The 26,391-nt window shown below is 41.0% G+C and overlaps 1 protein-coding gene across 1 annotated transcript in view; it reads left to right on the top strand.

The window, feature by feature from the left end:
- The first annotated feature begins 1,841 nt into the window (after window positions 1–1,841).
- Window positions 1,842–26,391, top strand: part of PIEZO2 (piezo type mechanosensitive ion channel component 2) — a 297,634-nt gene continuing 273,084 nt past the window's right edge. Inside the window, exon 1 of the mRNA XM_062633006.1 lies at window positions 1,842–2,119. Within this exon, the coding sequence (XP_062488990.1) occupies window positions 2,056–2,119 (64 nt within the window). The 5' untranslated portion in view covers window positions 1,842–2,055. The remainder of the gene's footprint in view (window positions 2,120–26,391) is intronic.

The following is a 26,391-nucleotide window of genomic DNA, read 5'->3' as shown; positions in this document are numbered from 1 at the left end:
CCCAAATGTGGGAAGTGAGGGAGCAATCTCCTCAAGCTGCTCCCCACAGCCGAGTTGAAGTGTTGCATTCATCCTACTGGGACAGGGCTTTGTTACACTCCTCTGTAACACTGGAAGATGTGATATTTAACTTCTACGCACACGCTCGTGTATGGGTGTGAAATGACCATACCTCTTCAGCAAAGGCTCAGTTTTTCTGTGATACAGGTCCTTTGTGATCTGCGTCCTCATAATGGGACTCGTTTGGTACACTGAATTAGTGCCTGTAGCTGATTTTTCTTAGCTTCCTTGAGCATTTTTATATCTGTAACTCTGGAGTTCTTCACTCTCCAAATATACAAATCAGTTTGCCTGTTGTACTGTATCTGAATAATTGCCATTATTCATAAAATAAAAATCAGATGTCCACATGGCTCACCACCTATCATTTGAACCCTCAAAACAAAAAAAACTTATTTTTTCTTCAAAAGACCCTTTTGTGGGTCAAACCCATGTTTGCCAAGAGTTTTCTCTGCAACAATGGTATGAAAGTATGTATTCTAAAAAGCATGCAACAGCAAAAGATGCTTATGTAATTACAAGGAGTCAAAAAGCCAGGACTTCAAGAGCAAATCTAAGACTTCCTATATTGAAGGAAGACTGGATGAGGTCCTTCACTGGGAAGAAGCTCCAGCAATTTATGCTGAGCACCACAGGGTCACTGCTCCTGTTTTTTCCTACTCCAGATCTTGCAGGAGACTGAAGAGTTATCTCCAGCACTGCCCCACAAAGAGGACATTCCGTCTGAGCTCACCTCAGTTAAGTGGGAGGGCTTGCAGTACAGTTCTGAAGATTAAATGGGCTTTTACTTGAATTAATAACATTAATAACTTTCTATTTTACAGCATTACTATTTCAACCCAGGCTATTAGGTTTATTCAGCACACACACAGGGACACACCAGCTGAGCCTTGAAAAGGCCCTTTTCAACCCACCGCATGTTCTAACCCGCACCGTATTTTAAAGGGTACAAAGCTTTCCAGAAAAGCGAGATACATTCCAGCAACCGCAGATCTATTTTTTTTCTTGTGGACCTAAATGCCCTGCTGAAACATGGGGGAGGAGGAGGGGGGGTTGAACAAACTGGAGAAAACTGCTCCCCCACTCAAGAAAAAAAAAAAAGTATAAATCAGAAGTTTTTAGTGAATACTAATAACATTATTATAACAACCATTATAATAATAATGAAAAATATTCTTGTAAAAAAAAAAAAACAAACCCAAACAACAAAGCCCAGACAAATAAACCACACACAAAACCAAACCAACTCAAAAAGAAACGTTAAGGAAAACCGGTAAGGTTTTAAGTGGCGAACAGGAGCCAGCTGGGGGTGGCAGCGCGGTGACAGAACAGTCCCTGCGACGCGGACGGGACGAGCAGGCAGCGGCGAGCGCAAGGGGCAGGACTTTGGGACAGGGCAGGAGTAAGGGCACGGCAGAGGGCAGGGTGGGGTCAGGAGCAGGGGCAGAGGCAGGAGTAGGGACATGGGCAGAAGGTAGGCACGTGGGCGCGGGCAGGAGTAAGGGCACGGCAGAGACCGGGCTAGCGGTAGGGGCAGGGCATAGGCATGGGCAGGCGGCGCACGGCCGGCCCCTTCACTGCGCGGTCCGGCCCTGTCGGGGCGGGGCGCGGGGCAGTTTCCTCACGGGGCGCGCCGTGGGGTGCCGCCGGCTGGTCCCGCGCCGTCGGTGCAGAGGGCGGGCCGGGGGGGGGGGGCGCTCCGCGCTGTTCAGCGGACGGGAAGAGGGCAGGAAAACTGCAGTGGGGGGAGCCCCGAGGGGGTGGGCGTGTGTGTGCCCCTGGCCGGGGGTGCGGCACGGCGCTGGTTGCATGGGCTGCCGCCGGGATGCGGCGGGAGGCGTGAGGCGGCGCGGCTGAGGCGAGGCGAAGAGAAGAGGGGACGGGCGATGCTCCGCCGTCGCGGCGGCTCCGCGCACGGGCGGACATAGGAGCGGCGGTGGCGCGCAGAGAGGGACTGCTCTCCGGCCGGCTGGCCGCGACCCCCACGCCGCCGCGATGGCCACCGAGGTGGTGTGCGGGCTCACCTTCCGGCTGCTCCTGCCCGTGTGCCTGACTGCCGGTATGTCCCTCCGTCTGTTTGTCCGTCCGTCGGCTTGTCGCCGCCCGGGTGCGCGTCCCGGGGCTGCGGGACGGTCCTCTCTGCCAGCCGAGCCGCGGCTCAAGGGGATGCACCCCGCTCCTTCCGCGCGGCAGCTCCCACGGTCCGCTCTTACCCTGGAAAACTTTCAGCTTCGTTGCTCACCCCTTATTTCTTACATATCTGTTGCTGTTTGGTGGTGTTGGTATGGTTATTTTTATTGTCGCTGCCCGCCCTGGGTGCGGAGCTCGCACGCGTGGCAGGGCTCGCCCTACAGTGCCGGCGTGCAGAGCTCCGCAGGGCTCAGTGGCTCTCCGTCGCTTCCCGCTCGGAAACCCAGGCGCTGACTTCGCCTCACCCCGAGTCGCTTCGCATCCTGGGGGAAGGTGTGAGAGAGCTAGAGGCGGAATTGGTGTTCGCCAGTGTTTTTGCTCAAATGGTGTTTTGCTCAGCTGCCTTGTTGGGGTTCTGGGGGTACTTTGTAAAAGCGGGGAGTGAGCTGTTTCAGGAGCAATTCTCTGGGGGTCTTCAGGGGGAGATTTGACTTATTTCGAGAGAGAGAAATTGCAGTTTATTAAATCGCGTTACTTAGCAGGCGGCCATCCAAAACAATGAGTTACTTTTGGATGGAGAACCGCGGTGTCCAGCCGCGGGTGAATATGTTAATATTAATCCATGCTTCCGCACAATTTGAAAATTGAACTCTGAATAACCAACGATTACTCGTTAGATCGCTCGGATCTGACGGGTTCTCCGTGTAAGCTGCCGCTGCGGAGGACAGGGCCGGGGCTGGTGCCGGGCTGCGGACGGGAGGTGGGAAAGCGGGGAGGGAGCTGGTGCCCACCGCCCGCACGGCGCGGAAGGAAATTCCTCGGCGACCAGCGCCGCGCATCCTCCGCGGGCTGCGGAGCGAGACCGTCCCTCACTTGCGCGGCCGCCGCGGGGCTCCCGGGTGCCCCTAGCCCCTTCATGGCCGTAGAGGGGCTGCGGGGTCCCCCTCCCATCCCGGGTTGCAGGTCTCCTAGGGGCCTCATCGGCATCCCGGGGCAGAGCTGCCCAGCAGCTCCCCCAGCCGCGTACCCTTTGTCCTTGAGAAGCCCCATGGTGGCCCGGCCAGCACCTTGCGATGTCAGCATGTGCCCTTCAGCCTTCTCGGGAGGTGCCCCGCTCTCCCCGTGCTCCCCGTTACCTCTGACTTCTCCTCTGGGAGAAGCTCGCGGACCCTCCTTAGCCCCACCAGAGGCACTCCCCGACTCCCAGCTCGCTACCGGGTGCTTCCCTCTTGCTTCCATGGGCTGGGAGTGAAAACGCACATTTTTTCTTACCGTATTGCTTGAGGCAGTGCGGTGAGCTCTGTGATTGCGGGATTGTATGAAGGGTGAGATGGAGACAGCTTTCCAGCCCACCACCAGCACCTGCACCCACTTCCTGCCCTTTCCAGAGCCCTGCAGGTGCCCAGGCCTGAGCTTGGTGGCTACTGCTGGAGCGGGCACAGTTCCCCAGGTCCACGGCAGCAGGTGAGGGGTCGCCGTCTGCTTTGTCACCCTGTGTGATTGGATGTCGGTGCCTTGGTGGCCAACGTGCGGGAACGTTGTGACCCTCGGGGCTGAGGGGTGGTAGGTGTTGTGGGCGGCAGGTTGCCCTCGAGGCCAAGGGGTGGTGGTACTAGGCAGGGCTTTCAGTGCTAGGGCTGGGAGCAGGGCGCCCCCTGTTCGAAACCTGTTGGACCTCATCCGTGTTTTCATTGAACGGGTGAAACACGGTGGGATAATGGATGAGGATGAATTTGCTGGAAAGACATATGGGGAGGAGGAGGAAAGTCTCTAGGAAATAAATTGTGTTCAGGTGGAACTTGTTTATATTACTCTAATGACATAGCGTCTAGCTGTGATATTAAAATAGTGGAAGTATTGTTCTGTCAGGTGCTCAATCTGGTTCTTGCCAAACTCTTTCTGTACCAGAATAAGTTCAGATAAAATTGTTTTGTTGTCCCAATTCCTGATAGTGAAACAGAGGTACTTTCTCATTGCAGTAATATTTCCACAGATGAGAATTTATAATGAATTGCGTATGGTCATAAATCTTACTCATCTGAAGATTACTAAAAATATGAAACATGAAGGAGGGACTTCCTATCTCGAAAGAGAAGAGATAGATAGATGAAAGAGAAATCCCACTGCAGAGCTTTTTTGTTTTGGACCTAGTGATGTTGTTCAGTTGGATTTGAGAGAGAAATCAGTAAATGGACAAACAGCTTTTCTCTTACCTTAATTTGCTCTGCCTGTTATTCTTTTCCCCTTTACAAGCTGTTAGCAGAGTCCTTACTAGTTCAGTCTCCTTCACTTTTCTTGTGTCTGTACCTGAGTTATCTTTGAGCCAATGTTCTCCTCCTTTCCAAATCATCAAGGAAGTGTTTCATGGGCTTCTGGAAAAAGGCCTTTTAGAGATCGTATATCAAAGTGGTTTTTTGTATGACTTTTACAGTGGGGTTGCATCTGCAGCTGGAAAGCTGCCATGTGGACTCACTGTTCAGAGCGATGCCTTCTGTCTCCCACCCCTCTCTGGGCAGTGCCAAAAGGGGGTAATACAGAGTTGTTCTTTCAGTTCAGAACCTGATTTTGAAATGCTAGGTTACTGTGATTTCTTATCATGGTATGATTTGCTTTTTTGTTTCTGAGGGTAGAAAGTAGTAGGGTTGGAGGACCCTGATGAGCAATGGCAGCTGTGGCAAACTTGTTAAAAATAACACGTCTGCTAAGCTTAAAGTTGGTTCTTTAAACACTTTAGAAATGGTTAATGCTTTAAACTCTTGCTAATATCAATAGTTTAAATAAAATGAAATACTGATGCTAATTATCTTTGCTGGTATGAAATACTTTCCAAGCATTGATTAGCAGCATGTAACTGGGGAAAACACAGTTCCTTGTAAGATTTTTTTAGGATCAGATCTGGAGCACCAAAGAGTGTAATCTTCTGTGGGTAATCATAGATGTATGCGTTTAAAGCTCAAGAATGATGCGTCTTGGGTGTCTGCCGAAGACAGGAAATTTAACATGGACAAAAAAATAACCTCTGGGGCTGAAAAGCTGATTGTAGGCTTCTGACTTTAAAGTTGATCCTCCACCATGTTGTTTTCATGATGAAATCTTGTGTTCAATCAAATGCAAAACTAGAACCTAAATGGTAAATCCCAGTAATGGTAAATAAACTTCAAATGAAGTACTGTGTTATGTAGTAGAACAGAGTGAGTTTAATCTATTTGGTTTGTTTTGGTTTTTTTTTTAATTGGGCTTACTGTGACATTGAGATTAATGTGATATTTTCCTGTATCATACAAGTACAATGCTGAAAAAACAAATAATAAAATAGAAGAGAGGGAGCTTTTGGCACTGCTGGTTGGAAGTTTTTTGTTTTGTTTTTTAAAGCTTGAGCCCTAGCATGAACCTGTCTTTTTTTTTTTTTTGTTACTCATATGAACTTGAAACATGCAAAATGTGATTTTAAAGTAAGGCATCAGAACAATCTTTTGCTAATTGCTTCCTTTGGTTTTTAAATACTTGAACCACAAAGTTGCGGTTTACATCACTTGATAACAATTTTCAGTTATTCTGCTTCCAATTGTTTTACTTCACACACAATTCATTAGTTTTCTTTTAAGCAAAATAGTGTTATTTTCAAATGGCGTGCTGGGAAAAGCAATGCTTAGAGAGAACAGCTTTCTCTGGTGTTTGACTGATGCTGTTGGATTGTGTGTTACCACCAAATGGGCTGCAGTGAACTGGCTGCCTTGCCCTGGCACTTCTGAGAAGTTGCGCTTGCTTTCTGAACTCCTGAATGAAGATGAAGAAGCTTCATTGTAGAAGCTTCTAGAGAGTTGGTTTGGTTTTTTGAGGAGATGAGCACAAGTATTAGAGTTTGGTAAGTGATGTCAGGTAAAAAGCAAATATTTTGGTGTTTTTGTAGAGGACAGAGTTCAGATATTAGTTGAAACCTTTCACTTGATTTCTTCTAACCAAATCTTTGAAATCCTGCTAAATAGTGGGAATTGCTTTTATTTCTTTCAGTCATAGTGATTCATCATAATGATATCAAATGAGTCAGAATTATCATCTTCTCAGGATATAAGAGATATGTTACAGAGAATGTTTTTTAAAGCATGCACAATATTTTTGAACCCATGTATATTCAGCTGTTGGAAGTACCACTGCGGGACTGAGGTCCTTGTTCTGCCACGGAAGGAAAAGATAGAGTCCAGCATGCTTGGGTGTGCTCTGTGACTTTAGTCCTCAAATTAACAAGTATTGCTGAAGATGTTGGAGGGGGAGTGTCTGCATAGCTACATCAGCAGGTACTAAAATGCTGTTTAAATGTTATGTTTTAAACACTACAGAATTCAGTTCCTCCCTATATGTTTTGGTGCTTTGAATTATTACTATTCACATTTTCTATAGACAAAATAATTTGGACAAGGCTGAAATATTAAGGCAAATCTGTGGAGTCAGTGAGCTGTACCATGCTTGGATTATTATTTTGGATTTCTCTGGAGGTGGTTGTTTAAAAATGATGGTACAATATGACATTGTGGTGCAGTTTTCAGGTGGCTGAATGAGTTTCATGTGCCAGCCTGCACAGGTGAGGTCAGGGTGATGACAAAGCAAGTTGGGATGCAAGACTGTTCAGGCTAGAGGGTAATTTGCATAGTGAGGGTGTATACATGTTTGTATGTGTGTACATATACATTAAAAAACTCCGCCATGCTTCTAAAGTTGAAATAAACTTTCCATAGTTATTTAGAGTGGTGATGGTTAACGCTCTGAAATTGGTCAGCTACTGAAAAGAAGGCAAAGATCAAACTGATTTTTCTTTTTTTTCTTCCCCACTCCTCCATCATTATGGTGGCATTGGGAAATATTTGTTATGATGTACTGAGAAGAATGGTAGTGAACAGCATGAGGGAGATTCACATAGGCATCCTGTTACATTTTAAAACCGTTCTTTTCCCAGAACACTCACAAAAATGTTAGTCACAGCAACAAGAAGTCTAGGAACCCCTTAATGGGTGGCATGCTGAGAAAAATTGACTTGGATGCCAGTGTGCACGAGAGATCTAAAATGGCTGTTAATTTTCTTACCCTGCTCAAATGTTTTAGAAATTTGTCTGGCTTCTTTTATTGAAGGAAGTTTTGCCTGGTTCGGTCAGAGCAGGTGAAAGGTGTCAAAGGGGAAGAATATATGACCTTGCAGGAGCAGCATTTTCCAGGCTTGTAGGCACAGTGTTAGATTTTCTTGTGTGCAAAAAGTAAATGCCATTTCCATCTCTGTGGCTTCCATCTTGGGTCAATTAAGATCCAGAGAAAAGTGTTTTGGGGAGAGCGGGAAGGCAGCAGTCACCCACCAACACAGTGCTCTTTCTTCTAACATCCATCTCAGGTTGACTGCCTCTACTTCCCTGTAGCACGCAGCTTGGGAAACTCTCTTTAAAGATGCCTCCCTCGAGAAATGGGAACAAAATGTCTCTCCTTAAGTTCTTATCACCTCTACTTACATATTCTAACTGTTCTGTTAAGTAGTTTGAATCCGGTAGCTGTTTAAAATGAGAGAAAACCAGAACCTATATATATTTGAAAGGCTTGCCTGGTAGGTGACTTCTTCCACAGACAGTGTTGAACTTGAGAATGGAAGTCATTGGGAGCAGCTCTTTGGACAGAGATACTTGGAGAAAGTGGACAACTTGCCTGGTGACTAGGAACTGGAAAGCATTTGAATCCTTTATTTGTAGTGCTGGAGCTCATGGGTATCAGTTGCAAATCGCATCATGCATGAAATTCCTTTTCTGTCTTGAAAACTGAGGTGCATTCTCTTATTCATTTATTTATTTAAAATGAGAACAATAAAAGCGTAGCATGAAATGACAGAACTATGTTTTTTTGGGAACAGATAACTCATTTTTTTTAGGATGTTTCTGAAGGAGGTCAAGGAAGGGAACGGTACTGTTATTGCACCTGTATATGTGTAGACACAGTGCTCTTTAATTTCTGGTAGTTTGCTGAAAGTCAGAAATCTGAGAAACAAAAATTGTCAGCAAGCTGGGGAGATGGAGTGCAGCACTCTTAACCACTAAAGCACCAAAATAATTTCATGGTACAGCTTTACCAGCATGTGTGTTGGAGCAGCGGAGTTGCAAATGCTGGCAAAAGCAGATAGACTTCAGAGCAGCTGGTGCCGCTAAGAGGTCTCATGGAAAGGAATATCATTAAATGGATCGTATCTGAGAGGGACTTCAAATGATGCACTTGTTCATTAACACTAAAATCTTTTTCACACGCATCTAGAGCTGCTGGGTGCTTACACTCCAGCTTTTCTTCTCTACATATCTTTTCTCTGTGTCTTTTCACATTGAAGCGATAGCCCTTGTGAAGCCAAAGTGTCTTATTTTGAAGATAACACTTCAAGAACATCAGTAACTACTTTTGCCTGTTGGACTGCAGCACTCTAAGAAATAGGTTGTTTGCCTTCTATCTTGAAGAATGATGTTAGCAAGTGCTACTTAGTGAAAAAGTCTGTAGTCAAGTAGATTGTACAACCCTTCGTAGTATCTTTATCAGTTATAAAGATACTATGACTTGCGAAGCTAGTAAAAAGGCTGTATAGTAGGGGTTTAGGGGGTTAGTTTTGTCTGTGTTTCAGCAGATTGATCAATATTTGTAACTAAATCAATCCAGGTTCGTTTTCTTGGGTAAAAGTTTTCTGTAACATTACTTTTGTGGTGATCACAGGTGTTCATGCTGTCATCCTGACAGAACTCTGAAGCTAAGCAGGTCAGAAGCTGGCAGCATGCAGGTAAGTTTTCAGGAAAAGTGCAGGTGTTGCTGGCAGGAATGAGTGACAGAGTCCTCTCATTCTTCTACTGAAACTGGAGTATTGGTGGTATATATAAGTGATATATATATGAAACTGGGGTCGTTTTGTCAGACAAACCGACTCAAGGTTTTCAACATTAAAAAAAAAAAAAAAAGAAGTCCCCAGGTTGAATTATATAATATCTTTATTTTGGTGCATTTGCTAGAAGTGCATCCTTTGATGCATTACATTCAGGATGTGGTTGAATTAATGCACTTCTCCTCTTCTCCTGAGAGTCTTACCTGTCCATTTCCTGTCTCGAGTAGACAGTTGTAAAACCTGAATGTCACATTAAGGTTGCTATTTTGTATCTTAATTTCTTTTATAGCTATAATTCCAAGCTGCCGTGTTAGCTTTGATGATACCCTGTAGCAATGAATTCCGTGGGTGAACTCCTCTGTGAATAAGAAGAAAATGAGTACTCTTTAATTCCTTTTCAGTTTGTTGCCTTAGTAAATAATCCTTTGGATGGGAAAAAGTATGTATAATCACTTAAATCAACAACAGTCTAGTGTTCTATTTACTCTAATACTTTAGAATAACATTTGCAAGGCATAAAATCAACTGTTAAGATTAACTGTAGAAATTAACAGCTCTGAATTTCCTATCAATTGTCTAGTTCTGGAGAAAGGGATGACGATTATGTAAATCTGCCTTCCCCATAAATAAAGAGTTTTAGGATGCTATACTTGTACAATTTGAAGCACCAGGAAGTGCAGTGTAGCTCTTCTGAGCTCATTCATGTAGTTTTCAGTTTGGAAGCTCTTTTGGAAATGAAGTAAAACTTCAAGAAGTGAGTCTGTGTGTTTATGAGTGATATATTAATCACTCCCTTTTTGGCAAAATATCACAAAGCATGGGATTGCAGACATTACATACTCTGTCTACTGCTTCCAAGCTACTAATTTGTTAATGTAGCTTGACATAACCATAAATTAAACCTGAAGTATTTAAGGGGCATTGGGGTGAGAGTCAATTCTGCCCCCTGTTGAGAAGTTGCATGGGAGACTGAGAATTATTTAACAGCTAAGGGGATGTGTTTTGGGTTCTCACTGTGCTGAAGGACACTGAAACCCTATGTGGGTAAAGAGGTGCTAAACAGGTGCTGTTTTTTTCCCTAGTCATGCTCATACCACTCATAAACTGTATGCTCATTTTTCTGGGGGGGAGGGTGTAAAAGACATGCAAATAGAGAAATTAGCTCCTGGGTATTTTAGAGGACATTGAACTCCTTTTGCTAGCAGTCCAAGTTGCAAGCATATGTTTAGCCTTTACCTTTAGTTAGCTTTTAAAAGCAGATTGAAGTTCCAAACGCTCCAAAAGGAATGATTCTGTGTTCCACCCACCTTACAATCTGAAAGTAAGCCTTTCTCCAGATTGATAAGTCTCTGACTATAAAAGGTGATGCTGATTACAGCATTACATATCACTGATACTGTGGATTTGCTTGTCTAGGAAATCATCTGCTAACCTCTAGCAGGTAGGTACAGTGACAGTTACTCTGAATTTTTTATACATGCTCATACGTTAGAAAATGTCTGAAACATGCAAAATTTTTGCATCGTGGCTGCACCTGTCTATGTTGTGACATTTGTGGCTTTTTGTGACATCTTTCAGAATAGCATTTTCCTGGTCACAGAGAATAGATTAATTCATAAACCAAAGGCTAGTGAGGGTAATTTGTCTCCATGAGTCCTGATTTATGCAAAAAACTTTTACTGCCATAAATAAATATTAGCTCATGTTGGCATTTTGTTGGCCTACTTCTATGAGATTATTGTTAAACAGTATTCATAGCTGTAATGTGATTGCTAAAATGTGTTTCGATTCCTTGGTCCTTCACTCCATGCTTAGAATTTTAAAGACTTGTCCTATTACATTCCTTAATAACACACTGCATTTTTTGACACAGATACATATGTAGATCTACTTCTACAAGATAACAACCTGAAAGAAGCTACATGTTTTAACCGTTTGAAACTTCATCAGAGATCAGACTTGCTGGGATATGTGTATTGCAGGCACCTTTTAGAAGGACTGCACTTTTAGTGGCGAGCATGGAATTATAACTACTTCCTACCTTTTTGCATTTTTCTGTATTTTGTCATTGATATCATTAGCATTTTCTTTGTTGGAAATATATGTATTTCTGTGTAGAAAAAAAAATAAGGCTTTTCTAAATGCTAGATTATAAGATTGCTTTCTTCAGGTTGTAGTGCTTGTGATAGATGTGCCGACAGCCAGAGAAACTGCATGAACTTTTTGATTCTTCTTTCATCTCTAGACATTTATCGTATATCAAATTACTGTTTGATTTAGAGAACAAAAATCTATGAGATATGACCCATCTCTTATTTGTTAGCTAAATGCTAGGCCTGTTTATTTGCAGTGCAGTGCTATGTAAATAATAAATATCACTTCCATAGCTTATTTTCTGTAAATTGAAAGGAAATCAATAACTTCTTTTTTTTTTAAATAAAATGTCATTACAAGCTTAGCACTTTCTTCCATCATTTCAGTACGTAATTGAGAAAAAAACCCATAGTGTGATAATGTGTCTGTTTGTCTTTTTGTGATAATGTGTTTCAAGTGGAAAGACATTAATCCCCATAGTTCATGCATTTCACAAAGGTTTTTCTTATGAACCTATAGATAGGCTTTGGTGCCACATTTTCTCTGACAATGTTAATTGTTTTCTTCTGAAGTCTGATCAGGTTTCTTCTAAGAGAGCAGAACAAAAGCTTCTCCTGGGGTTTTAAAGATGTTTTATTAACTATTTTCATACATTTCCTGATTAGGGGAACTCTCTGTGGTTTACTTCTATGATAAATAAACTTTTTCTTCTTGCCTAATGTGACGCATCTTTCTTTTCCTAAGCTTTCATGCTTTTCTTATCATATTGTACATTGGTCAGGACCTTTGATATTTTTGTTGGGCAATAATGTACATGTCTGTTTTACTATGAAAATGTATTTTCCCTATTGCTTCTTGGGAGGTGACTGTCATTTCCATGGGGTGTAGTTGTGTTTGAAAACTTTCCTCATCTTTCTTATGTGAGCCTACTCTTGTGCTTGTTAGTATCATACAGCTTAGCTCAGAGCTTCACTGTACTTACTTTTAGGTGAAATGACCTTCCTATTCCCTAAGGTACAACACAGAACACAGTGGATGGGGGAGAAAAGCCTAGTCAGCTGCTCAAATCATATTTACTCTGTACCACACAAGGCATAAGTGTACTCCCACTTCCTTCTGACATAAATCCAGTGATTGACTTCATCTCCTTGTTTAATGGCTGGTTGCTTTTAATGGTGGGCCCTGTAATGTTTAGAAGGATTAGCATTCAGTGACATGTATTTTCCATCACTCTTCTGCAGGTGATGCCTTTGTCATGAGAGAAGTCCCAAGTCTGAGAAAATGGACCCTATTTTACACTTCCTCAATGCAGTACAACTTTCCTCCCCAAGTTCTAATATTTTGATTTGTTTAACCTTGGAACACAATGTCTGTGTGTATACTCTGAGGCAAAATGCAATACAAGAAATACTGTGTATATGTACAAATCTATTGATATAATGTATCTTAAAATACCCTTCTGTAGTGTTTAACCTGTATGCCATTTGTTCTTATTGAACTGAGTCAACAAACTCAATCATCATGCCCATTAGTGTACATAAATATCAAAACCTGTTTCTCACAGCTTTTCATTGTTGTCTGCAAATAGAACATCATAGCTGTGTGAAGATCTCTACAAATATGTTTCTTGTTAATTTGCTGAAAGCAAAAGTAAGCATACTGTTTTTATGCATGCTTTGAAAAGATCCTTGCAGTTTATTGTACCACTGTTTCAAGCAAAAAATTGCTTTGAGATACAATAACCTTTTGTGAAATAAGTCACTGTCAACTTTTGGCAACCTCAGTAAGCCAAGTCTACATGCAGGCATACTGAGGGGTGTGACAACCCCACTGTGCCGTTTTGAGGGTCTAGAAGTGAGGGCTGGCCTAATCAATTTAAGTTGATCCCTTCTCGTCGAGAAGTCCACATTAAAATGCAGAAATGAGACAATGCACAAATCTTGTTTCCTACAGCTTGGCAGCTCAGTGATGAGCTATACTGGCAGTAGTAAGGAAGTGGCAGAAGGTCCAAAATGGTCATTAGCTTACCCTGGAGAATGAAGCAGTTGGAGTTGGTAGAATTATAGAAGAAGGATATAAGTTTTTTTCTTGCCTGTATTTACTGTTACTGTATTTGAGGAAATTCCGTTTGTTTTTTCCCCTTGTGGAGGAAGCTGTTTTCCTGTTGCCCTTGAAATGGGGAAGTAGCACAATTGTTCCAGTGCTGGGAGGATTGCAAGTAAATTGCAAACAATATTGCAAACTGGAAGGAACAAGAAAGTCTTATGACCAGAGTATCCTGCCTGCATAATTAATGCGCAGTAGTAGTTGTTGAAATACACTTAAATAGGAATGTAGCAGTTGGAAAAGCAAGCAAACAAACGAACAAAAAAACCCTAACCAAAAACCAAGGACACAAGAACCCTCCAAAGGATCAGGTAAAGTCACTGAAACCAGCCTCTGTTTTGAGGAGAAAGAATAATGTTCTCCTGTGGGGTGGGTAATTCCATAGTTACTCAGTTTGGGTTTCTCATACATTCCTTTGAAGCGGTTGAGGTTGGTTGCTCCCCTGCAAGGTTTCTTGGTGATTGCAGGATGGGCTGTGGTCTGACTGTGTTTCCCTCTTCATAGCATCCCAGGCTGGAAGGCATCTCAGTGGGTCTCTTCTCCCATCTCCAACACTAAATTTAAACATGATTGCTCAGGGCTTTTTCCTGTTGGGTTTTGAAAGTCTCTGAGAATGGAGGTCTACGACCTCTTCTAGTAGTTAGGTAGCCTCACAGTGACTGTGGGGATTTTTGTTTTCCTTTCCCCCCTTTATATCCTCCCAACTTCAGCTTATGGTTGTTGTCTCTCAATAACACCTTTGTAAAGAGCCTGACTCTGTCTTTTCCTCTTAAGTGTTGGGGGCTACTGTGAGGTGCCCGTGAAAGGGTCTTGAATGAACACTGGTCCCACAGCCTCTCCTCACAGGACCTTAAGCTCCAGCCCTGACTGTCTTGGGGACCCTCCCCTGGACTTGTTAAAATTTGTCAACATACCTCTTGTCCTGAGAGGAGCCAAAATTGCATGTGGTACTCCAGATGTGGCTTAAGGACAGCTGAGTAAAGGGAAATAACCACTTCTCTTGGCTATGCTGCTGTTGGTACAGCCCAGTAGCTTACACCAAATGTCAAAAGGGAGATCTGACCAAAAACTTTTTTACCTTGTTTGTGGGAAACAAAAAGTAGACATTGACCATTTTTATTGTTCCTTAAAAGAAAGGAAAAACCTGGTGAAACAAATGTGTAACTTCTAAACTGTGATCAAAGGACTGTAAATAAAAATAAATTGATGTTGGATATTATATCTGAACAGTCAGCACTGGAACCCAGGCAGAATTTGTAGTTTTTTTTTTTGTCTCATTTTTGATTTAAGGACCAAGTACTTAGTCTTTACAGTAAATCCTACACACTCTCTCCTCATATGAAAGTAGATGCCTATGTATGTTGTTCAAGATATCCTGGTTATGGCTTTTGAGTTTTGGTTCCAAACTGTACAGCAGTTGGTCTTGGAAATCCTTCTGCGAGGAACTGTTTCTTCAGTCTTTCTCTAAACTCATTGGTACCTCAAATCTCAGAGAGTGCAATTTTCCTTTCTTGGTTTTAAAAATAAATAAATTCACCACAGCCGGTATCTGTAGGACATGTTCTGGTTTACTGTGTCTTAACACATACAATGTGCATCCAAAGGCTCAGAAAGGTTGAATTTGCATTTCCCAGCTGGAAGTGCTGATTATTAATGAATCTTATTCTGCAACGTTGGTACAGTCATCTGTCACTGACTTGCAGTGAAAGGAATAATGAATTAATAGAAGACCTACACCATTTCTTCTCAATTTCAAGAACTGTCCAATGCTGGCATTCTCTAAGGGGCTAACTAGCTGGTAAATTTTTTGCATTATTTTCCCAGCAGTCATGCTCATATACTTGAATAATGAGTCAGTATTTCTTGTTATTCTGTAAATCAATGACAGCTAATTTGTTTCAAAACCATAGGAAGAAAATCAGTTCTGCGTGTTTCTGTATTGAATTCTTTTCTCCTAGATGATCTCCATCTCACGTAGTACTGACAAATTACTTTTAGCAGTAGTTATTTTACTGTTGATTTGCAATTGTGAAACAAGTATTTGAGAAGCTGGGTCGCATTTTTGATATATGAACCACTTGGTGCTAGTCATTCACAGAATCTGTTGTTTTGGGTTTTATAGATCCAGCATAAAGAATTGTTTCCAAATTTTTGCCTGAAAAATGCAAGATTTATAGATTAACTGTAATATTCAGTTAACTGTGCTGCCTTTAGAGGGTCAACACACTGTATATCAGAAATTCTTTTCCCTTCTTTCATTCTACAAGAAGCATGGGAGACGTTGTAGTTTAACCATCTGAAAAGTTAAACAGTTCATTGTGTGTAGCGTAGCTAGCCTTCATTTCATAAAAGGCAAGTTATTGATATCAGAAGTTACATGCAGCTCCTGTTTTTTTCTTCTGTACACATCTGCTCTTAGGTAATAGATGATTTCAACATGGAAAACAATAGCTGATGTAGTTTACTTGTAGACAGACAGCCAGGTGACTTTTTTGAGGGCCATTTATGCTATTAACTGTCGTAATTGCGGGAAATGTCCTCATACCTTCCTGTAGCTTAGCATTTGCATTTTTCACTGTCTGCATCCGTTGCTTTGTCCTTTTGAAAGTTTAACACCACCCCCCCTATGCAACACTACAAATAAAAGACGTACTATGTCATCTGAAGAGATCATTGCAAAAGCATCACACTCAATTATTCTTTCTGCTTGGTTGCCTGATTTGTTGAATTATTTCATCTGTTCCTCAAACCGGCGTTTTATTGTGAGACCAGCTTTTGTGAATGTAAAGTGTTTTAGAAGTATATTTATATGCACAAGGAAATAGCAGGATAGCATGCACTTTAAAAAGTGGTCTAGAAATGTTGGTAATTTTAGCTTTAGTGTTTTGTAAAGATCGTATAACCAAAATGTTCAAATATTTCTGATATTCTAGCAAGTAGTGTGTGTACCTCTCCAAGCATATGGGAGTAGAAATGAGCTAAATAAGATGTGTCTGACTCTCTGAATTACCAGATTCCAAGAAATTTACTGAATCGTAGCTGCTTTGGGATATCCATCATTTTTGCAGTTCAGACCTGATAAGCTTTCTGTTTGCATCCCACCTCTGTGCATAAGGACTGAGCCAAATGTTGCATAGGCAGGGAGAAGGAGCATGTTGCAGAATAGCATTTTACAGTCTTGTATTACTACTGAAGTTAGTAAGGTAAATCAAGGCAGACATGTTATTTCCACATAGAACAGCTTTTTCTTGAGGTGGTGCATTTAAAACCTGCTCAGGTAATTCATTCTGCTAGTAAATTTTTTTCACTAGAATTGATACAGCTTTACTTTGACATGTTGATAGCTAGGATTGGGGCACATTGAGTGCTTAATTGATTTTAAAACATCACCTTTCAGGTCAGAAGATTCTTTAATGCATGCTACAAATGGCTCTGCTTTTTAGTTTTTCTAAATTTCTTTTTTTTTATTAAAAAAAAAAAAGTAATGATTCCCTAGGCAATTGTCCAAGAATAAGTGCTGCCAGTGCCAGAAGGTTACTCAGAAAGGCCAGTGTCTTCATTCCATGAATTATATAACATATAACACGCCATCTTATCTTAACGTTAAGTTGAGTAAATAAGAGGAAGATGTAAAATAAAATTAGAAAGAAATTGCTGTTGTTGCTGTGTTTTGTAACTTGAGATAACTAATCATGGTCACACCAATCCAGAAGGTATGTTTGTACCTAATTAGATTATTCCTTATACTTAAAATAAGAAGTACCTGAGATTCAGCCTCACAGTCAGCAGTAGCAGTCTGTGGTTAGTGTAAGACCACAAATGATGTCAATAAATTAATGAGGTCATGGGTATGCACAAACAGAGGAGAAAGACATTAGGAACAGAGTCTTGAGCACAAGAGGAGGAGAGTGTCTTTCATTACATGGTTAATCAAAGCTGTAGGAGCAGTTACTATCAGTGCTGTTTGCAGAGCTGTTAGCACATTAGACTGCAGTTGTCTGTTTCACATTGTTTTTTATCAAAATCCTGGTAGAAAACACTGCCCTTCATGGACCACTGCCACCAACTTTAACATTAGTGTTTCCCCTCAGGAACAAGGAGGAAAGATTCCTTAGGCCAGCAGAGTAGCCTTTGCTACTAGCCTTTTTTCCTCCTTATTTTTTATTTTTCTAGCTGTTCCTGTCTGGTTGCATCCAGAATAACAGAATTGGGGCCCTCAGGCATGTTGAGTGTTCTGAACAAAAACTCCAAGCAAATTGCTTCTGACATTTAATATCCTCCTTTGGACTTTGTTTTATGTGCTTTCATTGGTAACCGTGTGAAGATGGCATGTTCTATAGCAGCTGGCCCCAGCTCCCTGTCAGTTTTCTATTATACTATAATTAAGCTCATTATATATTTAGATTACTTCTAAAAGATCAATTACTAATAAGTTAGAGGTAACATAATAAAAAGTGTTATAGAATGGAATAGAATCACCTAGGTTGGAAAGATCTTTAAGATCAAGTCCAACCATTGATGTAACAACGCCAAGTCCATCACTAACCATGTCCCTAAGTGTCACATCTACACATCTTTTAAACGCCTCCAGGGATGGTGACTCAGACACTTCCCTGGGCAGCTGTTTCAATGCTTGACAACCCTTTCTGTCAAGTTCTTTTTCCCAATATCCAATCTAAACCTCCCCTGACACAACGGCCCCTGGGCTAGTTTCCTCTTGTCCTGTCACTTGTTACCTAGAAGAGGCTGACCCTCATTTTGCCACAGTCTGCCTTCTGCTAGTTGTAGAGAGCAGTACAGTCTGAGCCTTCTCTTCTCCAGACTAATCATCCGCAGTTCCTTCAGCCACTCCTTATAAGACTTGTGCTCTAGACCCTTCACTAGCTTTGTTGCCCTTCTTTCGATGCTCTGTTGCACCTCAGTGTCTGTCTTCTGGTTAGAGGCCCAAAACTGACCATAATATGTGAGGTGCAGCCTTGCAGTGCCAAGTACAGGGGGATGATCACTTCCCTAGTCCTGCTGGCCACACTATTCCTGATATAAATGGCCTTGACCTTGTAATATTTGAATCTTTGTATCTTGCATTGATTTCTTGCAAGTTTTGAGTGGTCAGCATCCCGCAGTAACCATCTGTCTTCTTTTTTTGGAAACACTGTTAGGCAAATATAGAATGGGTAGCAATACCTGAACTGTCTTATAATTTAAAAATAATTATAGCAAAGATGTGATAGGACTGGTTTCTTTGAGTCAGAATTGCTGAAAGTGATAATACCAGTTACATCCTAATAATTTAAGTGATGCTCCTGTAAGAGAAATTGGAATCCTTTGTGATTATTTAACAGGTAAGGGAAGAAGTCAGGCTTAGCCTCCAATGTGTTTCTTGTGATGGAGTTCTGATAACTTGGAAATAGATACTTTTAATGCACCCTGACAACCCTTTGGTTATGACCAAAAGAAATATCATCTGAGAAAACTTTATGGATTAGGTGTGAATATGAAACATGATACAAAGTTAACTATTTAATTAAGGTATGCTGTTCATTAGATACCTGTAAAACACACAACTAAGACTGGGTGATATGATATCACTTTTTTTGGTGGCTTCCTAGGAAGCAGAAATGGGAACATTTAGCATTGAAATGGGCTCTGTGCATTGATGTGTTAGTTCAAAAGAAAGAGGTAGCTGGCTGCAGTGAGATGAAACAAGCTAATGTAAGCTGTGAAGGGACTAAACATGTTCACCATGATGTGAGACGGATAAATTTGCCATCATTAAATCTGGAAAGGTATGAAAGCAATTTACATGGTTCAGCACGTGACCGGCACTGGTGAAAACATCCACTGGGTTGAGGGTCAAAAACAGCATGGCACATGCAGAAGTAACCATGTGCTTTGTCAGATGCCTTTCACTGATGCTCAGTGTCAGCAGGTGTAGTGTCTGACTGGACTTTTAGCGTCTGCTGGAAATGTACATGAGAATTAATGTGGAGAGAAGAGTGTGTTTCTATCCAAAGAGCTCTGTTTTAGCAACTTGCAAATGATTTTGTCTGTTAGAATATTTCAGAAGAGTTTTTGGTTGGTTTGTTTCCCTTACAGTGCTGGTGGAAACATCACCAGATAAACTGCTTAGTTTATTGGCTCGGATGATGGTTGCACTGTTACTCTTAAAATGAGCAAAACTTTGCGGAGGGAAGGCCGGTTGCATCTTTTGTGCAGTAATATTGGATTATCTTATGGATTATGTTGTTTTCCTGACATTACTGGTTGCTTAATGTGTAGTCAAGTAAATTGGCTTTCCAAAATGTGAGAGTGTAGGTGTACCTAGTTTAACTGCATGAAGTGAGCTTATTTCCTTTTGTGATAAATGCTATAAATTCATAGTAGATGTATAAATAAATGTTTGCTCCGGTAGCAAAATTGTTAGGTGGAAGAGTTTTACCCTGTGTTATCCTCCCAGGTGGCATTAGAGAGAAGGGGTGTGGAAATCCTGACTCTGAAACAGGAGTGAGAAAGCAGAATATAAAATATTCAGGTCTATTAATGGGAATGGATTTCTTTTCTGTGTAACCAGAGGGTGTCTGTGAACACACACAGGAGGCATTTGAATGTGTAAAGTACCTGGTAGGGGAAATTAAACTCTTTCAGTTAAACAGATCTCCTTAGTCCGCAGTAAAATACTGGGCTGTTCTGTTCAGTTGCATGGGGATAAAGATATTTTCTATCCTTTTAATGTTACTGCGCACTGGCTGATCCTTCTGTTTACGTTACAAAAGTTATTTAATCATTTTGGCAACAATGAGGAAACATAATTACTCAACTTTGCCTGAGGAGATTGAGCAGGATAAGTGCCTGCTGCCACATGGCCAATTTTCTGTGGTGTATATTAGTGTACATGTTGATGAACAGTAAAGTGTCAAGTACTTAGATAAGTATTATGTATGATTTTCCTTGCTATTAATATATACAGAAGTTGATAATGTTTATGTGTAACATTTTTTCTGCATGAGGCTCTTGTGAAGAACTGCGATGGATCAAGATGAACCAAGATGTATTACTGTTGGTTTGGATAGATTTCAGAAGAATAAATATTCATCTGAAGCAGTAACTTTGTTGGTGTTTTGCCTTTCCCCTTTAGAAGCCACATGTTCCCATATAGTAGGTGACCTGCTTCTGAGTTTGCCATTTCTCTGAACGGGTGAGCCGTGGGCTATAAGCATTTTGTTGGTGTGGCTCCAGAAAAAAAGTCACCTTTATTGGAAGCAAATTGAGTTGCATTTGAAGAAATGCAAAAGGAGTGTGATTTCCTGACCTGCTGCATGTCACAGGAGAAAATCATTAATGAGGAAGGTAATTATATAATAATATGATCATGTGTTTCAGAGTATTTGAAGCCCTTTTTATAAAGGATTTGAAGGCAGGCAGATAAGGACAGTTAAGGAAATAATGGAAAAGAAGGCAAGTGGAATAATAAAAGGTGAGAGTATATAGAATGAGAATATGGAACATGGTGGTGGAGTGAGAGCTGGGGTAAGGAGGTGTTCAGAGGAAAGAGCAAAGAATCACTGGCTGTTTTTTGAGAAATGAGAAAGTGAGGAGATGGATTTGAAGAGATAAATGATGTTTGGAAGCAGACTAGGAAGATGAAGAAGATAGCCAACTAGGCCAGCTGGGAGATCGATAATAAGAACAACAAATAACAGTCAGTAGAAAGTGTATCAGTCACAGTGGCCAGCAAGAATGTGTGAATCCTAGAAATCAAAGGGAAGGAAATTACACAGCTTCCATAGAAGACTGAATGTAGCACAAAGGTTGCAGATATAGAGAACCAAAAATTGCATCCAAGCTAACAGTGAAAACAGAAATGGAAATCCAGACTTCTTGTGTTTCAGTTTCAACTTGAGGAGGTGACCAGGCATCCCAGAAAAGACATCAAAAGTGACAAATGTGGGGTGGTTCTGAAAGGAGAGACAGGAGAAGTGTATGCACCCAGAAATTGTTGAGGGTGTAATTTGGTATTTTGGGCATGTTTTTTGATTTAAGAGGGTAAAGAGTGTTACTGTGGAGATCTGGTTTTGTGACTTGTATCAGTCTCTAGTGCCGTCCAGAGTAATGTGCTTTTCCCATAACTGAAATGGTGGAAGAATCTTGGTTAATATTCTTGCCTGTTGCAACTAGGCCAAGGTAGAGACTCACCTGCTATCAACTGACTGTGGCTTGATTTAAAAAAAAACCAACAAAAGAAAAACACAACCACAAACCCAAACCAAAACCCCAGACAACAAAACAAGGGGTCTGTCATAGAATCATAGAATGGTTTGGGTTGGAAGGGACCTTAAAGTTCATCCAGTTCCACCCACCGCTGCCATGGGCATTGTGTGTTTTTGTTTCGTCCTAACAATTATTCCTAAATATGTTTCCATTCCCTGTTGCTGCTCTTCTCTCCATCACTTCTTCTTCAGGCTCTGTGGTCCACAGAGGTCTCACCAATGTTCAGTGGTCTGCATTCCTGCTGCTGTCCTTCCTCCTCACTCAACTTGGTATGTGATGAACAGTAGAAAATGAAGTAAAGGCTATGACACTCTAGACTGGCTTCTCAAAATTTGATCAAAGTAGTGGTGTTGGTGACTTTAAAAAGTGAAGTAGAGCAACTGCTTGACTCAGACCTCCTTGTGTTTCTCGTGTTGGACTGGATGTAGTTTCCGGAATGTGATCTCAGCATTGCACACAGTGTGTGGCTGAGAGCTGCGGGACAGTAAGGATGGTGGTCCCCCGGCAAGTTCAGGGTCTTGATGCCCGCAGCTGAACACTTGTGGAGATGATGTGAGTGACATCAGCTCAGTAGAGATAGGGGGTTGCTGTCGTGGTGCAGAGAGCCTCCTCTGGCTCTCCAGCATGAGCTCTGAGGTTCATCGGACTGCTGCTGGGTGGCTCAGGGATGCTGCCCTCCTGCCAATCCTGAGGGTGTGCTGGATGTCATAGGCTTGACAACTCCTGTCGCATCCTCTGTGCAGAGAGATCCTGTCTCCTCTGCCTCCCTATTCCTCTGGCACCATTCATGTATGGCGGCTGTTTGAGTTATCACAGTTTGCCACTTAAGGCAGTGGTGATCTGTCCTGTTCTTCTGTCTTAACTGTATTTCACAGTGAACCCAAGGTTGCTGGGTGCAGCGAGCTCTGAATTAGGCAGTCAGCCAGTGTCAAATACATTCTCATTTTATGAGTCAGCAGCTCTCTGGTTCATTAAAATCATGGTCAGTGTTCTCAGCCCCAGTCAGTCAGTAATAGAGTTTGATGGTTTGCTTGCCCATGGAAGAATCAGCTCAGTTTTGTCTTATGTCTTTAAATTGTATTTTATTTTTTGCCTTAAGTGAAATACACTTTTTCTTATGCTTTGTAACAGCTTTTGAAAGAAAAACAGTGTCATGACCACATAGAGATACTTTTAATAAATTAACTACATTCTTGTATTTTTCAGGAAATTAGATTTTTCTTGGGAATATTATTTTAGTCGTCTCATGTCTCACTGGGTTCTGACCTTGTTGTGCTAGTGCAGCAATTAAGTCTTTTAAGTTTTTTCTTCCAGGACATGTAAAACCAATTAAGTGGTGCTGCCATACATCAACTGAAAGGATTCATACAAGCCTATTTGTCTGTGTTTCCTATTATATCACTGGATCAATTTAAGTTTAATAAAATGTTGTTCATGAATGAAATTTCAGTTCTTAAAGATCTTTCTTAAATTTGGAAATTATTGGCATTTTCTTTTTTATTTGTTTGAAAAGAGAAAAGTTGTTTCTTGGGTTGTTTCACTTATCGTCTGTGTTGTTTTAGGGATCCTTTAATAATATTTTTAACTAGTAACAACTCTTTTTTTTTAAGGCAGAACTTGGATTATTTCAGTGATCTCAGGGAGGGAGAAAACCTGCAGAACTTTTAAACACTTCCTCGTTTTGAGAGTCTTGCATGTTGCTGTTTTTGAGAAACAGAACATGTTTATCTGGACAGTTGTGAAGTACTGAAATGAGATAAACTATTGCAGCTATGGCTGCAATGCTCTTGGGACTCCTTAGCCTTGTCTCTACTGGGAAGCTAGATCTTTGCTAGAAATTGTTGTGTTTTTTTTTTTTTTCCTTTTTATTTTGCAGCCATTTTCTTAGAAAAGCTTTTGATGCTTGCATAGGCTGAACAGAATGGTTTTCTTGCTTTGATTTATGCAAAACCTAGAACTAAATTTATATTTAAGCCGAACACAGCTGAGCAGTGAAAAGGGAATTGCCTTAATTTTTAGAAAGTACTAAATCATGTATCTTATGCATCCTGATTTGATCAGGGGTCTCTGACAGCAGATTTACTAGCTGCTACTGTATTTTCTGGTGGAGATGGCTTCAGCTTGTGAAAGGAAGGATAAATTCTGCCCTTTTGCAATGACATGAAAAGTATATAGAGACCAGACCAGATGTATGTGGAGGAACAGGTACATTTATACTGAAGTTGAGAGGGAGAACATGAAAGTGAGTGCATGGAGGGAGCCACTAAGTGGGGCAGAGGCTGTTTCTTGATTTAGCAGGAAGAAGGAACAAAGCTTTGAAAAGGAAGGATTTATGTAAACGGAGAAATACGTCTTCAGATTTGTGTGTTGAGTGGCTCATAATAAGCTGACTGTAGGCTCAGCATGCCTCCTTCACTGCTCTGTCAATTTTTTTTTGGATTCTTGCTTCTGAAAATATCAGTTTTTTATATGCAAAACTAATTCACAGGCCACATACCAAATTATGAATGCAGTTGGCATTAATTGTATATAATAACTGGGTTTGCTCATTGAAACATGATGTTCACATGTTTTAATGGATGTGCACAGAACTGCTTGTATGTTTGTGTCCACAAATAGGTAACGAAATCTGCTTTTAAAAATCTTTATGGTTATCAGTGGCTCAGTGGCTAGGCACTGAAAGCTGTTTACATCTGTTCTTTTGGGATGCTGTTATGGTTCTTTCACCACAAGTAAGCTACAGCTCTGGAAGACTTTCAGGAGGTGCTGTTCTTGCTACTTGTTCATCATTAAAATGAAGTTGCAAAATACTAGTGACGACTAAGTGCCCTGTTTGTCGGCACTCCAAGGAATACAGTATATATTAACAAGAAACAGCTATGAAAAATGCATGAAGTGCCAGAAATACTGCAAACAAGCATGCTATGAACAGAACCATGATAACTTGGTACACAGAGAGAGAGACTCTTCCTGTGGTAAAATCTCAGCCCATCTCATAGCTAAAAAAGAAAAAAAAAGAAAAATAAAACTCTTTCTCTCTCCTTCAGTTATCTACACTTGTTCCCTAGAGTCTGTCATCTGCTGTTCTATGTTGGCTTGCGTATCAGCACTGCACTTAAGATGTACTCTGTGATAGCCCATCTTTGAGCATTCTTAGGTATGTTTGAACTAAACCAGTCATAAAGCTGGTTTCTTTAGGGACCTTCTGATTCATAAATGTATTCTGCTAGCACAGGCTGAGGCAATATGTGGTCTCCACACAAACATATCAAACTCCACTTGAAAATCAAATTTATGTTTGCCCTTCTCTCAGGTTCCTTGGGAATGCTTTTCCTGACTTTCCGTCACTCTGGCAAGGGTAAAACCCTGTTAGCTCCCAGTGAAAATTTCTTCATAGCCAATCTGTGCCTTTTCTATTTCTTTAGCATAAACAGCTTTTGTTTCCTGTTCACTCTTGGTTTTACTCTCCAGCCTGTTACATGTTTATGGATACCTGGTCTTTTCTGTATTTTTTTTTTGACTAAATAATTTAAACTCTTTTATTGTTCCCTAAATCTTTTACTGATCTTCTCCCTTCCTTTGGATTGAAGAAAGATATCTAAATCTTGTACATACCAGTCAAGATGAAGTTTTATCAGTGATTGGTATAATTGCATACCAATTTCCTCTACCAATGAAGCTGTCTTTTACTACACACTCTTTCCCAGTATGTTATCCTGGTTTTGTTTGATCTGCTAATAGAGCAAACACTGTGTCATTATATAGCCATCCAGTCACCGCTTACACCAGCTTGTTTTGTTGGTATTAAGTATAATTAATACTATTATAAAAATATTATTAATAATAATATTAAGAAAAATTAATATTAATAAAATATTAAGTGTATTGTCTTTTGGTGTTACTAAATGTAATCCCATTCCTTTTTTTTCCAGTCCTCAGGATCATGCAGTTCTTCTGGGAGACTGCTTTTTCTTCATATTCACTATACCTCCCAGCTCTGGGTTATTAGCAAGCTTCCTTATCACTCATGTTTTAATTGCCAAGTCAACTAAAAAACATTGTAAGGCCCATGCCAAGATCTGTCCTTGAGGAACTCTGCTAATGACCTTTCTGCAGCTGGAAAGTACTTCCAGCATTACTCAGATCACTTCTGTAGCTACTTCCATTTTATACTTTTAATCCTAGTTTTAATTCATTTCCCATATAATATATTATCAGCCACTTTAGTGAAGCTGAAATAGAAACAAAGACTGCAGTTGCCTGGACTGGTTAAGAACCATATTATGTGGGTCTTGGTAAACCTGAGTTTTACACCTCTCTGTGTCTGTTTTCATTCCCTTTGGAGCTGTTTGTAAGCTTTTGTGTAGAATCCAGACGAGGCTGATAGTGATCTCCTTTTTCCTCTATATTTGTTCCTCTTTTCTTACACCACCTTTCCTGACTCATGAGCAGATTAGAAGCTTTTCCTGCTAGATGAGCTTTATTCATTAATTCTTCTGGTGTCAGGGATAGACATTGGTTTACCTCTGGGTTTAAACAGGATAAACATCTTCTTACATTTCCCCAATGCCCCCATGTACATGATTTGATTTATCTTTTTTATGTTGTTGTCTTTTGTGCCCAATGAAAATTTTCACTGGAGATCTCCACCCAGGGTTTTTTCCAGCTGGCAATACGATTTTTCTATTTTTTTTTAATTTATGTAGTCAGTGGGTTGAGCTGATTAAGCCTTTTTGGTCAAAGGAGGTTTTCACCAGACTTAAATTATCATTCTGGCAATAAAAATACAATTAAAATGTATTGGTGCAGAGGGGCTGAATAACAGCAAGACGCCACCAGTAGATCTG

This window comes from Pezoporus occidentalis, unplaced genomic scaffold, assembly GCF_034315485.1.
Source record: "Pezoporus occidentalis ecotype Australia unplaced genomic scaffold, CSIRO_AGI_Poc_V1 ctg4, whole genome shotgun sequence".
In the NCBI taxonomy this organism is placed as follows: Eukaryota; Metazoa; Chordata; class Aves; order Psittaciformes; family Psittacidae; genus Pezoporus; species Pezoporus occidentalis.
Note: the sequence above shows the minus strand (reverse complement) of the source record. Positions and strands in the feature narration are given on the sequence as shown.